The sequence below is a fragment of the Syngnathus scovelli genome, chromosome 13 (assembly GCF_024217435.2).
Source record: "Syngnathus scovelli strain Florida chromosome 13, RoL_Ssco_1.2, whole genome shotgun sequence".
In the NCBI taxonomy this organism is placed as follows: domain Eukaryota; kingdom Metazoa; phylum Chordata; class Actinopteri; order Syngnathiformes; family Syngnathidae; genus Syngnathus; species Syngnathus scovelli.
The window spans coordinates 2,204,182-2,221,616 of NC_090859.1; the positions used below are offsets into that span (position 1 = coordinate 2,204,182).

Sequence of the window (17,435 nt, forward strand, 5' to 3'; positions counted from 1 at the left end):
TGTTCATGGGTGAGTCTTTGGGTGTGTGAATGTGATTCTTGTGTGAGTGTGATTATTGTATGAAGCGTGTGAAGGGTGTGTGGTGTGTGTGTGTGTGTGTGTGTGTGTGTGCGTGTGTGTGTGTGTGCGTGTGTGTGTGGGTGCGTGTGTGTGTGGGTGCGTGTGTGTGTGGTGTGTGTGGGTGCGTGAGTGTGTGGTGTGTGGTTCTGCAACAGACAGCAGCAGAAATACAGCACGTAGGTCAACGCTCAAATTCTGATGTCACGCAACACTAGTAGACGCACACATTACATAACTAGCAGCGCATAACGGTTCCGCTATACTAAATAACCATAAATGAAATACTCTCGGCAACACACCAAACATAAGTCATCGAAACAACAAAATACATTTGCTGGCGACCATTAGTCGCCGTGCCGCTGCGTAACGGCTGTAGTCATGCTCGTACGATGAGAGGCAAACTTAAAGGAGCGTGCTGGAGCTGTCAATCAAATGGCACGCACACGAAGCAAACCGCGATCGGACAAACGGCACAGTGGACAGTAGTAACAATGAAATGTATATACTTACTTTGTGTCAAAGACGCACACGATCACAGCAACATACTCAGTCAATACCAGCAACCTTTAACTTACCGCTGCGCACAAGCTCCAACAATTGTGATAAGCTGAGGTAACTCACGCGAGACTTAAGGCGCGGTGACGTAACTTCGCTTTAAAGATACTATCTGGCACCTACTAGCGTTGTGAATGGTTATATGTCTAGACCACAAATGTAAGACGACCCCCAGTTTTTCAGTCTTATTTCAATGCAAAAAAACATCATCTTATATTCAGGTTAATACGGTAATTTAGAAAATTAACTTTCAAAGGTATAAAACAGCACAAAAAAAAAAAGAAAAGAGAACTGGCCCAGAGGCCCATAGAAATTGCACCTGGCCTAATAAGTGTGCTGATATTCTCTTTTTAATCTATTTTATCAAGTACACTTCAGTAATGAAAATGTGGGTTTCAAATTCCCTCATCTTCAGTTAAAGTCCCAATGATCGTCACACACACATCTGGGTGTGGTGAAATTTGTCCTCTGCATTTAACCCATCCCCATGTGATTTTGATCCATCCCCTGGGGGAGAGGGGATCAGTGAGCAGCAGTGGTGCCGCGCTCGGGAATCATTTGGTGATCTAACCCCCCAATTCTAATCCTTAATGCAATCATTACATGCCAAGTAGGGAGGCAATGGGTCCCATTTTTATAGTCTTTGGTATGACCCGGGTGTGGTTTGAACCCACAACCTTCCAGTCTCAGGGCGGACACTCTACCACTAGTCCACTGAGCTGGTGTATTCAATTGATTATTCATACACTACAATTTTGTCATGTTCTAGAATTAAAAATCTTTATTTGGGGACCTTTATCAGATATGAGATTTAATTGTGATTAATTAAATCAATTAGATTATTAGGTCAGTTTAGGCTGCCGAGGTAGTAGGACACGCCAAGATACAGCTGTAAACTGTTGGTGATAAGCCAAAAAACAACAATCAGTCGGCATAGATTATGTAGCCTGTGATAGCAGATAGAGAAAGAAAACAGAAAAAATCCAACATTTATAGCCACAAAAATCCAAGAGTGATGGCGCCAAAGAAGGCTGTCAACTGAAGAAGGAAAGCAAGAAACAAGGGACTTGGACGTCCAACTGCAAAATCTACAGAAAGCAAAACGGATCATATCCAGAATACCAGACCGGTCCAGATCAGAGCGCTGAAGTACCGTATTGGCCCAAATATAAGACGGTGTTTTTTGCATTGAAATAAGACTGAAAAGGAGGGGGTCGTCGTACATTCGGGGTCTAGACAGTATACCCATTCACAACGCTAGATGGCGCCAGATATCTTTAAAATGAATGCTGAACTTACCTCTCCAGGCCAAAGCGAACCCCTGTCACAGAGAAGAAAAATGAAAATAGCAGTAGCACGAAGAAGGAAAATAAAAAATAGTTATAAGAAAGAAAAGAGAAGAAAATAAGAGAAGAGATAACAGAAAATGGAGAAACTGTTAGAAAGGTTCCTATGTTGATGTTAAAATGTTGGACAGTTACGTCACTGCGCCTTAAGTCTCGCGTGAGTTACCTCAGGTTGTTGGAGCTTGTGCGCAGCGGTAAGTTAAAAGTTGCTGGTATCAACTGAGTGTGTTGCTGTGATCGTGTGCGTCTTTGACACAAAGTGAGTATATGCGTAAATTTCATTGTTACTACTGTCTACTGTTGTGCCGTTTGTCTGATCGCGGTTTGTTTCGTGTGTGAGCCGTTTGATTGATAGCTCCTTTAAGTTTTCCTCGCATTGTACGAGTAGCCGTTACGCAGCGGCACGGCGACTAACGGTCCCCAGCAAATGTATTTTGTTGTCTCAATGACTTATGTTTGGTGTGTTGCCGAGGGTATTTCATTCATGGTTATTTAGTATAGTGGAACCGTTACGTTTAGTCAGTTATGTAATGTGTGCCTTCGTGTTGTGTGACGTCAGAAGTTGAGCGTTGACTTGCGTGCTGTATTTCTGTCTGTTGCAGAACCCCCCACCACACACACCACACACACACACACACACACACACACACACACACACACACACACACACACACACACACACACACACACACACACACCATCATCGGTGGTCACTCGGGACGAGTATGACTGTCTTCTTCTCAGGGTCGTCTACTTGTGGGTCCGCAGGTGGGCGTAGAGGCCGATCCGAGATCCACATATTTTTGTGCAGTGTGGGCAGGGGAAAGTGGTGGTGGGTTGTGGTCGTGCTGGAGCCTGTTTTTGTCTTTCCTTACGGAGTTGTCGTTTGGTTTCTGCGACACGGCGGAGTTCCTTTTCGTGATGTGCTGCACCTTCTTGCACCGCTGCCCTCCAGCAGTTCCTGTTCAAGGCGATGCGCTCCCAGTCCTGAGATGTTATTTGGAATTTCTTGAGATTGGTCTTGAGGTTGTCCTTAAAACGTTTCTTTTGCCCGCCCGGGGCTCGCAGACCTCTCTCCAGCTGGGAGTATAACATCTGTTTGAGAGGCGGGTGTCAGCCATGCGGATGAGATGTCCTGTCCATCGGAGCTGGTGCTGCATTATTAAAGTGATGCTTGGTATCCTGGCTTCCTCCAGAACGCTGATGTTTGTGCGTCTGTCCTCCCATTTGATCCTGAGTATTTTCCTCAAGGTTCTCTGGTGGTGTTGTTCAAGAGCTCTTAGGTGCCTGCTGTAGGTTGTCCATGATTCTGCCCCATAAAGTATGGTGGGGAGAACCACAGCTTTGTAAAACAGGAGCTTGGTGTCAGACCAGAGGTCTCTGTCTTCAAAGACTCTTTTCCGGAGTCTGGCATACGCTCCACTGGCACAGCTCAGGCGATGGTTGACCTCAGAGTCAATATCCGCTTTGGAGGAGAGAAGGCAGCCGAGGTAGGGGAAGTGGTGAACATATTCAAGTGCAGTGTTGTCCACATTTATGATGGGCGGAGTAGATGGCTGGTTGGGTGAGGGTTGATGTAGCACCTGGGTCTTCTTGATGTTCACGGTCAGGCCCAAGGCTCTGTATGCCTTAGCGAAGGAGTTCAGGATGCCCTGGAGGTCTTCTGCAGAGTGTGGTGCAATGGCATTATCGTCTGCATACTGGAGCTCAACAACCGTGGTGGTTCTGAGCTTGGTTTTGGCTTTGAACCTGTTAAGGTTGAAGAGCCTGCCATCAGTTCTGTACCAAATTGGGATTCTGTGTGGTAGTTCTTCGTTGATGAGGTGGAGTATGGCGGCAATGAAGACAGAGAACAGGGTGGTTGCAATGATGCATCCCTGTTTGACCCCTGTCTCTACAGTGAAAGGCTCAGTCAAGGAGCTGTTGTTGAGCACTGTGGCTGTCATTCCGTCATGTAATAAACACAGTATTCTGACGTATTTATCTGGGCAACCATACCTCAGAAGGATGCTCCATAGGGCCTGGCGATCCACCGAGTCAAAGGCATTTGTCAGGTCTATGAAAGCCATGAACAAAGGCTGTTTATGCTCACGGCATTTCTCCTGAAGTTGGCGTGCTGTAAAAATCATGTCTGCAGTGCCTTTAGCTGGGCGAAAACCGCACTGCGATTCTGGGAGAACTCCCTCAGACAGTGGCAGTAGGCGGTTGGCAAGAACACGAGCAAGTACTTTGCCAACTGTTGAAAGGAGCGAGATGCCCCTATAGTTTCCACATTCCGCTTTGTCCCCTTTCTTGAAAATGGTCACTATCAAAGCATCCCTGTGCTCCGAGGGGAGTACTTCTTTTTCCCAGACCTTCAGAAAGAGGGAATAGAGGTGGCGCTGGAGCTCTAGTCCACCTTCCTTTAGGACCTCAGCTGGGATCCCATCTGGCCCAGAGGCCTTGTTGTTCTTCAGGCTCCTGGTGGCATCTTGGACCTCTGCTAAAGTGGGAGGTTTACCCATGTCTTCCCTGATGGGACTGAGTTGTGCTGTCACGGTTGAGGAGTTCCTGAAAGTGCGCTCTCCACCGGTTGTTTATGGACTCATTGTCCTTCAACAGCTCCTGCCCGTCTTTAGAGCGCAGGGGTTTTTGGCCGCGATAGCTTGGGCCGTAGACAGCGATGGTAGCACTGAAAAAGCCTGAGAGTCTGAGAGAGACCAGAGTCTGCCAAACTCTGGATTTCCAGTGCCCTTTCTGTCCACCAGGAGTTTTTAATCTGTCTCTGACGGCTCTGGATGTCAGCCTTTGCTCTGGAGTGAGCCTGTCTCTTTGCTGTGCAGGTGATGTCATTTTGCCAGACACGAAAGGTTTCCCTTTTCTTGGAGATGAGCTGTTCTATCTCTGTGTCGTTCTCATCAAACCAGTCCTGATGCTTTCTGGCCTTGTACCCGAGAGTGGCACTGCAGGTGTCGAGGATGGAAGACTTGAGCAGGCTCCAGTGTTCTTCAATGTCCTCAGGGTATTCCTGATTGAGGCTTTCTCCAAGAGAGGCCTGAAACAGCTGCAGGGCGGCAGTTTTATTCAGGGTCTCAATGTTTAGTCTTTGCCGGCTCAGCTTCTTTTGCAGTCTCCTCTTCCTCCTGTGTCTGATGGGCATCGTGGATCCTATCAGGCGGTGATCTGTCCAGCAGGCCTCTGAATCCATCATGGCTTTTGTGATGCTCACGTCGCGCTGATCCCTGGCTCTGACTATGACATAGTCAATAAGATGCCATTGTTTGGAGCGAGGGTGTCTCGATGAGTCCTTGAGTTTGTTCTTCTGGCGAAAGATGGTATTGGTGATGATAAGATCGTATTGAGCACATTTGCTAAGAAGCAAAACCCCGTTGGAGTTGATGTTTCCAATGCCTTCCTTTCTAATGGTGCCCTTCCTGAGGTGGTGGTCATGGCCGACTCCGGCATTGAAATCTCCCAATATAATAATCTTGTCCTCCTTGGGGATTTTTGACAATACCTCATCCATACAGGCATAGAAGGCCTCTTTTTTGTCCTCATCGGAAATGAGGGTAGGTGCATAAGCACTAAGAACTGTTGCCGTCTGGTTGTTGGCCAGCACCAGACGGAGGGTCATCAGGCGCTCACTGATTCCCACAGGGAGTTCAAAGAGCTGACTGATCAGTTGGTTCTTGATGGCAAAACCAACCCCATGGATCCTAGGCTCATCTGTGGCCTTTACTTTCCAGAAGAAAGTGTATCCACCCTTTTCCTCCTCCAGATGACCTTCCTCTGCCCGTCGGGTTTCTGAAAGAGCAGCGATGTCAATCCGGCATCTTCTCAGTTCCCTGGCAATGATGGCGGTTCTCCTCTCCGGCCTATCACTGGTTACACTCTCCATTAGTGTGCGCACATTCCAACTCCAAAATTCATGTTTCTGTGTTTTTGACTGCATATAGGTGATCCCGCTGAACGCGGTAAACCAGTCGGGAGGTTTGAGGCAGGCTATGTTTAGGGCACCTTTTCTAGCCCTTTCCCCCACAGGGGTGAGCAGAGTGGATCCTAAAAAGGGCTGCTCAGTCGTGGATGCAGCTACCAAAGAGCTCTTCTGCCTTGGTCCAAGAGCCCAACGATCATCTAACATCCACCGCCTGATGTGCCCGCTTGTGACTAGGGGCTTCCAGACTTCACAATCCTGCCCGCGTTGCCACTTACTGGTCGCCACAGGACTTTAATCTGTGATTTAAGGTGGATTCCTTGAAAAATACACCTGTGCGTGACTTTGTTTAGAGTGGGGAGACTGGTGCACAGACAGTCACCACACTGTCCTTGACAGATCAGGGTCAGAGTCCAGTGGCAAGGAGACCAAGATGACTGGTGACCCTTTTCTGCTGCAGCCTTCATCCGCCTTCCCAGCCGTTGTGACACCACCCCTTAGGTCAGCCATCATCCTCCGCCTGGTCCACCGTTGAGGTCTCCACTATTTACCCATAGCTGGAGCTGTTTACCCACAGCCGGAGCTGTTTACCCACAGCCGGGACAGTGGTTGATGGGCAGTCGGGCGTGTCCACACACCGGTGGGCCTACATGCCACATGTCTGGGGCCCACTGCTGCTCCGAGATCCTGCACAACTTAGCCTGGGGCCGCAAGGTGCCAGTTACCGTGTGTGGCCACGAGGAGGCGTGTGCAAGTCTTGGCAATGGAGAGGCTGTGTACCGGCTGAGGAGGCTTATGCACTCGGCTCCTCTTTTCACCCCCGGAAACAGAGGGCTAGCCGATGGCGGTAGCTGAAAGCAGAAAAGTGGCAAGCAGAGGCAGCATGCAGCCTGCACAAACTACAGGCACTACTACTCCAACACTACTGCACTGACGCATCACACGCTCTGCGTCATAAACACACACACACACCATACACTAGACCCCCACACACACCCTTCACACGCTTCATACAATAATCACACACACAAGAATCACATTCACACACCCAAAGACTCACCCATGTACACTACACACACCTGTTCTCATATCCTTACGACTAAACGTGTGGCTATATCAGTGACGTGTGGTGAGGCTCATGACTGGGGAGGCACTGACATCATCTTGTTCATCTAAAGCAGGGGTGGGCAATTCCTGTCCTCAAGGGCCGATGTCCTGCATGTTTTCTATGTCACCCTGTTGGAACACACCTGATTCAAATGGTCAGATAATTAGCAAGGTCTGCAGAAGCTGGATAACAATCCTGATCATTTGAATCAAGTGTGTTGCAGCAGGGAGACCTATAAAACATACAGGACACCGGCCCTTGAGGACCGGAATTGCCCACCCCTGATCCAAAGAAACACTACGTTACAGACAGATGACAAAAAACACTAGATATTATATACATCAGTTTAACTACGGGAATTAGTTAATATAGTAACAGTGTTTGAACACTTAAACAGCGACATAGAGACAGACAGCAGTTTAGTCTAACTGCATAGCCTAGACAGCTGTCAGCAAAGGCAGCCATGTGATTACGCAATCCTCAGAGAAGGCAAGGCAGGAAGTTGCCTCCTCCGAGCGACTCGTCTTCGGTTTTAACATAACTATAAAAATTCTGCGATTTTGGTTCAGTTCAGTCTAACTGCATAGCCTGTCAACATAGGCCGTGTGCTTACGCAATCCTCAGAGGAGGCAAGGCAGGAAGTTGCCTCCTCCGAGCGAATCGTCTTCGGTTTTAAAATAACTGTTAAAATTCAACCATTTTGGTTCAAAATGATACAAAAATATTGAAATTAAAAGGAAAATGACTTTATAATAAAAACAATTGCATTTGTTTTTCCCCTTTTCATGATGGCAGGGGAGGCGGTGCCTCCTCTGACCGCACGTCGCTGATATATACCGTATTTTCCGGACTATAAGTCGCTCCGGAGTGTAAGTCGCACCAGCCATAAAATGCCCAATCCATCCATCCATCCATCCATCTTCTTCCGCTTATCCGGGGTCGGGTCGCGGGGGCAGCAGCTTTAGGAGGGACTCCCAGACTTCCCCCTCCCCAGCCACTTCACCCAGCTCATCCCGGGGGATCCCAAGGCGTTCCCAGGCCAGCTGAGAGACATAGTCTCTCCAGCGCGTCCTGGGTCGTCCCTGGGGTCTCCTACCGGTGGGACATGCCCGGAACACCTCCCCAGGGAGGCGTCCAGGAGGCATCCTGATAAGATGCCCGAGCCACCTTATCTGGCTCCTCTCAACGTGGAGGAGTAGCGACTCTACTCCGAGTCTCTCCCGGATGACCGAGCTTCTCACCCTATCTCTAAGGGAGAGCCCGGACATCCTGCGGAGAAAACTCATTTCGGCCGCTTGTATCCGGGATCTCGTTCTTTCGGTCACGACCCATAGCTCGTGACTATAGGTGAGGATAGGAGCGTAAATCGACCGGTAAATTGAAAGCTTTGCCTTTTGGCTCAGCTCTCTCTTTACCACAACGGACCGGTACAGGGTCCGCATTGCTGCCGACGCTGCACCGATCCGCCTGTCGATCTCGCGCTCCATCCTCCCCTCACTCGTGAACAAGACTCCAAGATACTTGAACTCCTCCACTTGGGGCAGGATCTCATCCCCGATCCGGAGAGGGCATTCAACCCTTTTCCGATCGAGGACCATGGACTCGGATTTGGAGGTGCTGACCCTCATCCCGACCGCTTCACACTCGGCTGCGAACCGTTTCAGCGAGAGCTGGAGATCACGGCCTGAAGAAGCCAACAGCACCACGTCATCTGCAAAAAGCAGAGACGCGATGCTGAGGTCCCCAAACCGGACCCCCTCAACGCCTCGGCTGCGCCTAGAAATTCTGTCCATAAAAATTATGAACAGAATCGGTGACAAAGGGCAGCCTTGGCGGAGTCCAACCCTCACTGGGAACGAATCCGACTTACTGCCGGAAATGCGGACCAGACTCTGGCATCGGTGATACAGGGACCGAACCGCCCTTATCAGTTGGCTCGGCACCCCGTACTCCCGAAGCACCCTCCACAGAACCTCCCGAGGGACACGGTCGAACGCCTTCTCCAAGTCCACAAAACACATGTGGACTGGTTGGGCGAACTCCCATGCACCCTCGAGGATCCTGCCGAGGGTGTAGAGCTGGTCCACTGTTCCACGGCCAGGACGAAAGCCACACTGTTCCTCCTGAATCCGAGGTTCGACCTCCCGACGGACCCTCCTCTCCAGCACCCCTGAATAGACCTTACCAGGGAGGCTGAGGAGTGTGATTCCCCTGTAATTGGAACACACCCTCCGGTCCCCCTTCTTAAAGAGGGGAACCACCACCCCAGTCTGCCAATCCAGAGGCACTGTCCCCGATGTCCACGCAACGTTGTAGAGGCGTGTCAGCCATGACAGCCCCACAACATCCAGAGCCTTTAAGAACACCGGGCGGATCTCATCCACCCCCGGGGCCTTGCCACCGAGGAGTTTTTTAACTACCTCAGTGACTTCGACCCCAGAGATTGGAGAATCCGCCTCAGAGTCTCCAGGCCCTGCTTCCTCAATGGAAGGCGTGTAGGTGGAATTGAGGAGGTCTTCGAAGTATTCTCCCCACCGACTCACGACGTCCCGAGTCGAGGTCAGCAGCACGCCATCCCCACTGTAAACAGTGTTGACGTTGCACTGCTTCCCCCTCCTGAGACGCCGGATGGTGGACCAGAATTTCCTCGAAGCCGTCCGAAAGTCATTCTCCATGGCCTCACCAAACTCCTCCCACGCCCGGGTTTTTGCCTCAGCAACCGCCGAAGCCGCGTTCCGCTTGGCCATCCGGTACCTGTCAGCTGCCTCCGGAGTCCCGCAGGCCAAAACGGCCCGATAGGACTCCTTCTTCAGCTTGACGGCATCCCTTACCCCCGGTGTCCACCAGCGGGTTCGGGGATTGCCGCCACGACAGGCACCAACGACCTTACGGCCACAGCTCCGGTCGGCCGCCTCAACAATGGAGGCGCGGAACATGGTCCACTCAGACTCAATGTCCCCCGCCTCCCCCGGGACGTGGGAAAAGCTCTGCCGGAGGTGGGAGTTGAAACTCTTCCTGACAGGAGATTCTGCCAGACGTTCCCAGCAGAGCCTCACAGAGCGTTTGGGTCTGCCAGGTCGGACCGGCATCTTCCCCCACCATCGGAGCCAACCCACCACCAGGTGGTGATCAGTTGACAGCTCCGCCCCTCTCTTCACCCGAGTGTCCAAAACATGCGGCCGCAAATCCGATGACACGACTACAAAGTCGATCATCGAACTGCGGCCTAGGGTGTCCTGGTGCCAAGTGCACACATGGACACCCTTATGCTTGAACATGGTGTTCATTATTGAAAATCCATGTCGAGCACAGAAGTCCAACAATAGAACACCGCTCGGGTTCAGATCGGGGGGCCCGTTCCTCCCAATCACGCCCTTCCAGGTCTCACTGTCATTGCCCACGTGAGCATTGAAGTCACCCAGTAGAACGATGGAGTCCCCAGAAGGAGCGCTCTCCAGCACTTCCTCCAGGGACCCCAAGAAGGGTGGGTACTCTGAGCTGCTGTTTGGTGCATAGACACAAACAACAGTCAGGACCCGTCCCCCCACCCGAAGACGGAGGGAGGCTACCCTCTCGTTCACCGGGGTGAACCCCAATGTGCAGGCGCCCAGCCGGGGGGCAATAAGTATACCCACACCTGCTCGACGCCTCTCACCGTGGGCAACTCCAGAGTGGAAGAGAGTCCAGCCCCTCTCGAGAGGGCTTGTACCGGAACCCAAACTGTGCGTGGAGGCTAGTCCGACTATATCTAGTCTGAATTTTTCTGCCTCGCACACCAGCTCGGGCTCCTTTCCAGCCAGAGAGGTGACATTCCATGTCCCAAGAGCCAGCTTCTGCAGCCGGGGATCAGACCGCCAAGGTCCCTGCCTTTGGCTGCCGCCCAGCACGCATTGCACCCGACCCCTTTGGCCCCCTCCCACAGGTGGTGAGCCCATGGGAAGGGGGACCCACGTTTCCTTTTCGGGCTATGCCCGGCCGGGCCCCATCGGCGAAGGCCCGGCCACCAGACGCTCGCCTTCGAGCCCCGCCTCCAGGCCTGGCTCCAGAGGGTGGCCCCGGTGACCCGCGTCCGGGCGAGGGAAAACGAAGTCCATTTATTTCAATCGTCATAAGGATAAAATGCCCCAAAAAGTGAAAAAAAAAAATATATATATATATATCGCTCCGGAGTACAAGTCGCATTTTGGGGGGCAATTTATTCGACAAAATCCCACACCAAAAACAGTCATGAAGGAGCAACAACAGGCTAAATGATAGCAACAACAGGCTAAACGATAGGTATGCTAACGTGACAAACACAAACAAAGAGCTGAGAACGGGCCTGACGTAACATATAGAGTGATTAAGGACAACTATTACATGAATAACATGTTTATAAAACCATCGGTGTCACTCCAATTCATTAAATCCATCGATCGTTCGATACGATAGAAACAGGCTAAAACGATAGGTATGCTAACGTGACAAACACAAACGAAGAGCTGAGAATGGGCCTGACGTAACATAGAGTTATTAAAGGGAACTATTACATAAATAACACGTTTATAAAACCATCGGTGTCACTCCAATTCATTAAATCCATCGATTGTTCTTTGTCAACTGACGGCGCTTGCAATTCAAAATATTCCACAGGCCCTTATAACGATATATAAATTATATTTCAAATAACTATTAAATAAGCAATATTATCAAACCATCTGTGCACTTTAAATCATTAAATCCATCGATCAAATTCCTCGTCCTTTGTCAACAACGCCGCGCGTGCGTCCTGACATCAGCCTTGTCGTTATTCCACAGATCTGCTATATAACTACATATATTGTAGCGTTAACAAAGAACAAGGAACGTGGGTTTGGTAAACGGCTCTTTATTTAACAAAACAAAATTCCAAGCGTGTGGCGGCGTGGACTTCCAGCCACCGATGTGGAAGAGAGCTCCATACAATAGGACCGAGCGTGCGTAAAAGCCATGTCCGAGCCCCATGCACCGTGCGCGGACAGCCACCCGGCCAAGCGCGGGCCCCCGACTTCGATCCACGGAGGTGAACAAGAGCTCAGTGGAGTAGAACCGGGCGTCCGTAGAAGCCATAATGTTTTTTTAAAACTTCTATGTCACTCCAAATCCTTAATTCCTTCAATCTCTGCGTCCTCCGTGTCACTTAGAAACAAAGCCGCTAATGATGCCGGTAGTACGTACGTGGGTACGTTTGTCCTTTATGTAAACAACCGCCGCGCCGCGCCGCGCCGTGCCACTGACGTCACTTGAAATTCAAATTACAGTAATGCTTTGGTACGTCACGGTTCTCCAAACTTTCTTTCTGCTGCTCGATTACTGTTTTCGGCTGCATATTTTACAACTTGAAGTTTGTTACCTGCAAAATATGAGTTTCTCTTTGGTGCCATTTTTCTTAAGCCCATCCCATTTAGAGCGCCCTCATCCAGTTTCGTCTCAAATATATTTTTTTTCAGATGTACTTTTTTTGTTTTATTTATTTGGTTGTTTCATCAAAGTCTGCTTTATTGTCGATTTCTTCATATGCCAAGACACAAAGAGATCGAAATTACGTTTCTACTATCCCACGGTGACAAGACATAGTACACAATATGCATACAAGTAAACAACACAAAAAAAAACAAGAGTGATGAATAAATAATAAATAAACAAATAACATAATAAATATAAGAGGAGCAAAAATGGAGCAAGTGTGCATACAGCAAGTAGTGGACTTGGATATGGCGGGTTAAAGTGTTAATTGCTTTATTTGATTTTTTCTCTATTTTTTATGTTTTGAATATGTTCAAGATGAAGATATAAAAGCATGTGAAGTGATCAACTATACTAAAAATAACATGTGAAGTGGTCAACTATACTTGTAAGTGATGTGTTAATGATCAAGTAAAAATTTGTGAAAAAAAACATTATAAGTCACTCCTGAGTATAAGTCGCCCCCCCACCCAAACTATGAAAAAAAACGCGACTTATAGTCCGAAAATTACGGTATATAATGACGTTTTGTTTTGTTGGGTTTCATTTCATTTCCATTTCATTTTCGAATAATGTTATTTCATTTTGTTTCAGTTGCTAACCTGAATTGGACGGGTGAGCATCGCGCTTTCATTGTGGAAACGTTAATCAAGAACAAAGCTGTAACTCCAACACAATGAGCATTCCGTTTGCGCTTCAGACGTGGTAGACATTATCCCGTACCTGCTCGAAACACAATCTTGTTATGAGTTACTAACGTCAGAGCCAGTGGATCAGCATTCAAACAAAAAAGAAAGAAATTGCTGCCTTTTCCCATGAAATGATCCGGCGAGTTATGGATGACTTGTGTGGACAATAACAGCTTCCATTTGACTGATTTAATTTTGAAAATCAAATGAAACAAAATGGCATTATATGACCTTTTAAACAAACTATATATATTTTTGTTTCTGTACTTTATTTGTGCTTTTTTAAACCCAAAACTGTGTCAGATCATTTTATTATTATATTATATATGTATATATAATAGGTATATATATATATATATATATGTATATATATATATATATATACATATATATATATATATATATGTATATATATATATATATATACTACCGTTCAAAAGTTTGGGGTCACCCAAACAATTTTGTGTTTTCCATGAAAAGTCACACTTATTCACCACCAAACGTTGTGAAATGAATAGAAAATAGAGTCAAGACATTGACAAGGTTAGAAATAATGATTTGTATTTGAAATAAGATTTTTTTTACATCAAATTTTGCTTTTGTCAAAGAATCCTCCATTTGCAGCAATTACGGCATTGCAGACCTTTGGCATTCTAGCTGTTAATTTGTTGAGGTAATCTGGAGAAATTGCATCCCACGCTTCCAGAAGCAGCTCCCACAAGTTGGATTGGTTGAATGGGCACTTCTTGCGTACCATACGGTCAAGCTGCTCCCACAACAGCTCAATGGGGTTCAGATCCGGTGACTGCGCTGGCCACTCCATTACCGATAGAATACCAGCTGCCTGCTTCTGCTCTAAATAGTTCTCGCACAATTTGGAGGTGTGTTTGGGGTCATTGTCCTGTTGTAGGATGAAATTGGCTCCAATCAAACGCTGTCCACTGGCTATGGCATGGCGTTGCAAAATGGAGTGATAGCCTTCCTGATTCAGAATCCCTTTTACCCTGTACAAATCTCCCACCTTACCAGCACCAAAGCAACCCCAGACCATCACATTACCTCCTCCATGCTTAACAGATGGCGTCAGGCATTTTTCCAGCATCTTTTCATTTGTTCTGCGTTTCACAAACGTTCTTCTTTGTGATCCAAACACCTCAAACTTGGATTCATCCGTCCACAACACTTTTTTCCAGTCTTCCTCTGTCCAATGTCTGTGTTCTTTTGCCCATCTTAATCTTTTTCTTTTGTTGGCCAGTCTCAGATATCGCTTTTTCTTTGCCACTCTGCCCTGAAGCCCAGAATCCCGCAGCCGCCTCTTCACTGTAGATGTTGACACTGGTGTTTTGCGGGTACTAGTTAATGAAGATGCCAGTTGGGCACCTATGAGGCGTCTGTTTCTCAAACTAGAGACTCTAATGTACTTATCTTCTTGCTCAGTTGTGCAACGCGGCCTCCCACTTCTTTTTCGACTTTGGTTAGAGCCTGTTTGTGCTGTCCTCTGAAGGGAGTAGTACACACCGTTGTAGGAAATCTTCAATTTCTTAGCAATTTCTCGCATGGAATGGCCTTCATTTCTAAGAACAAGAATAGACTGTCGAGTTTCAGATGAAAGTTCTCTTTTTCTGGCCATTTTGAGCGTTTAATTGACCCCACAAATGTGACGCTCCAGATCTGAACCCCATTGAGCTGTTGTGGGAGCAGCTTGACCGTATGGTACGCAAGAAGTGCCCATCCAACCAATCCAACTTGTGGGAGCTGCTTCTGGAAGCGTGGGATGCAATTTCTCCAGATTACCTCAACAAATTAACAGCTAGAATGCCAAAGGTCTGCAATGCCGTAATTGCTGCAAATGGAGGATTCTTTGACGAAAGCAAAGTTTGATGTAAAAAAAATCTTATTTCAAATACAAATCATTATTTCTAACCTTGTCAATGTCTTGACTCTATTTTCTATTCATTTCACAACGTTTGGTGGTGAATAAGTGTGACTTTTCATGGAAAACACAAAATTGTTTGGGTGACCCCAAACTTTTGAACGGTAGTGTATATATATATATATATATATATATATACACACATATATATATATATATATATATATATATATACATACCTACCAAAAAGAACTATTTATATATATATATATATATATATATATATATATATATATATATATATATATATATATATATATATATAAGCTGACTTTGACTTTGACATCCTGTCTTAAATATGTTTTCTCCATAATATGGATCAAACACTAACTTCTCTTTTCAGATCTGGCCTTTAGGAAAAGAAATTAATTGTAAGTGCTTAAAGACACTGTCGGTGTCAGAGAATCGCAGCATCAGCCTTCAACCCCGATTGCAGTTTGATGGACGCCACATTGTTTGCAGCTCTGACATCGGAGTACATCTGTGGGATTTTGCCAGTTTTGAGATTCTCAGGTAAAATTATAAACAAACCTTGTCTAATAGTGTTTCTCAACCTGTGCTGAACCTGGACCATATTTTTAGTAAAACAAAAACTCATAGCACACTCAAAATAAAAATATTGTCAAATAAAGTAAAAATAATGACAATCTCTTCTCAATTTATTCACAAATTCAGTCAACCAGGGTGAAAAGTCACAGGTCATGTCTTACTGTATTTTGTTTTATGAATTGTATCAGGGCGTGACACAGATTTATGTTACCTTGTGCCATCTGCTAGAACTCAAGGAGAGCATTTAATTGTTTTGGCTGTTGCGGGCATAGATAGATAAATTAATATGGGTCTCTCTGCAGGGGTATGGTCTACAAATGTGGCATGAAAACCAAAAGATAAACTTGTTCAAGACCAGGTTAATAGACTATTACACTATGCTTTAAATAAAACATTCCAGTAGTGTGATACGAATAAATAAAGATAGCAGAAGTGGGTAATTCACAATTTTTTCCGGTTCGTCCTTTGTCCGTGATCTGAGCACCCTTCCGTCGTCATCAGTCATTCTTATTACATGATTGTTTGTCCGTTGAACCAAGAGCGAAAGTTTAGACACCCCGAGTACAAATGTGCATTAATGTTAATAAAGAAGCCAAGGAAAGATGGAAATGTCTCCAAAATGCATCGAATTACCGATAAGACAGGCAAACAGGAATCAGGTGGTAGGCACGTGTGTGTCAAGGCAGACAACCAGCCCAGCATTCCGCTACACAGCGGATCAGGCAAACGAGAGTCAGGTGGCAGGCATGCGTGTGTCAAAGCAGACGAAATGGCGAAGACTGATCGGCGAATGGTGTGTATATACACGCCCGAATTAGCGGGTAACACGGGACAGGTGGTGGCGATCAACGTCGATTAGTACGTGCAATTTCGTATTGGTGACGGCCACCACCAAGGTCTCACACGGAAGGCCAGCAGGGCGAGAGAGGACGTGACACAGCTGCACACAAAGGAAAGAGTCAGTACAGCAGCAATGAGCGCGGGACGTGCCTCTGAGCAATGTGCTTAGGACGTGCCTCTGAGCAATGTGCTTCACTGAGGGCAAGCACGGGGTGCACGGCTTGCTGCCGTGCACGTAGGAAAAAAAACACTGCTGCCCAGGAGTCGGGACAGCGGCAATGAGCCCTGATCGCGCGGGGCGTGCCTCTGAGCAATGTGCGTCACTGCGGACGTGACTGAATTCAAGCGCTGGAGGCGGCAGCCGGCCAAACGCGAGGGAAGAAGCACCAACCGGTGCAGAAGGAGTCGGGACACGTGACAAGATCATGTGTTTGTTCATTTATTTACTGTAAAGGTACAATACATGCACAGAACATTGTGGGAATGGTTATTAAGACAATGGGAAAGGTTTATGGTGCGTAAATGTATTGAGAAGGGTTTAAAATCCTTTAATATTGTGTATAAGACCACAATGCAACAGAAGATTGATGCACAACCATGACTCACTTTGGTTTCACTGTGCATAATGTCCCCCAGGTTAGTGTAGTGTGGTAATTCTGAGTGTAGACACTTTGCATTGCTTGGCAAGGAAAACTACTCCCCAATTGATTTGCAGCACAGTAGTGCCCTCTAGCGGCCAATAAGAAACACTGTGTTGGTAATTTCAGTATAGTGGTGTTTAAATTTCCAAACAAATTTATAAAACCTTTTCGACTTTGCAAATTTCAATACAATGGTGTTTCAATTTTTAAATATTACACATATATAGTGTATATCCAAAATATTGTGTGATTCCTTCTAATATTTTTAGGCTATGATTAGTGTATTTTTTTGGGATACCCACAAAAATATGGTGAGG

General features: G+C 47.0%; 1 protein-coding gene across 7 annotated transcripts in view; it reads left to right on the plus strand.

Moving 5' to 3' along the window:
• Positions 1-17,435, plus strand: part of fbxw2 (F-box and WD repeat domain containing 2) — a 73,202-nt gene that overhangs the window by 54,271 nt on the left and 1,496 nt on the right. For all 7 annotated transcript variants that reach the window (XM_049738715.2, XM_049738713.2, XM_049738712.2 and 4 more), the window contains one exon: positions 15,432-15,601. In XM_049738715.2, the coding sequence (XP_049594672.1) occupies positions 15,432-15,601 (170 nt within the window). The remainder of the gene's footprint in view (positions 1-15,431; positions 15,602-17,435) is intronic.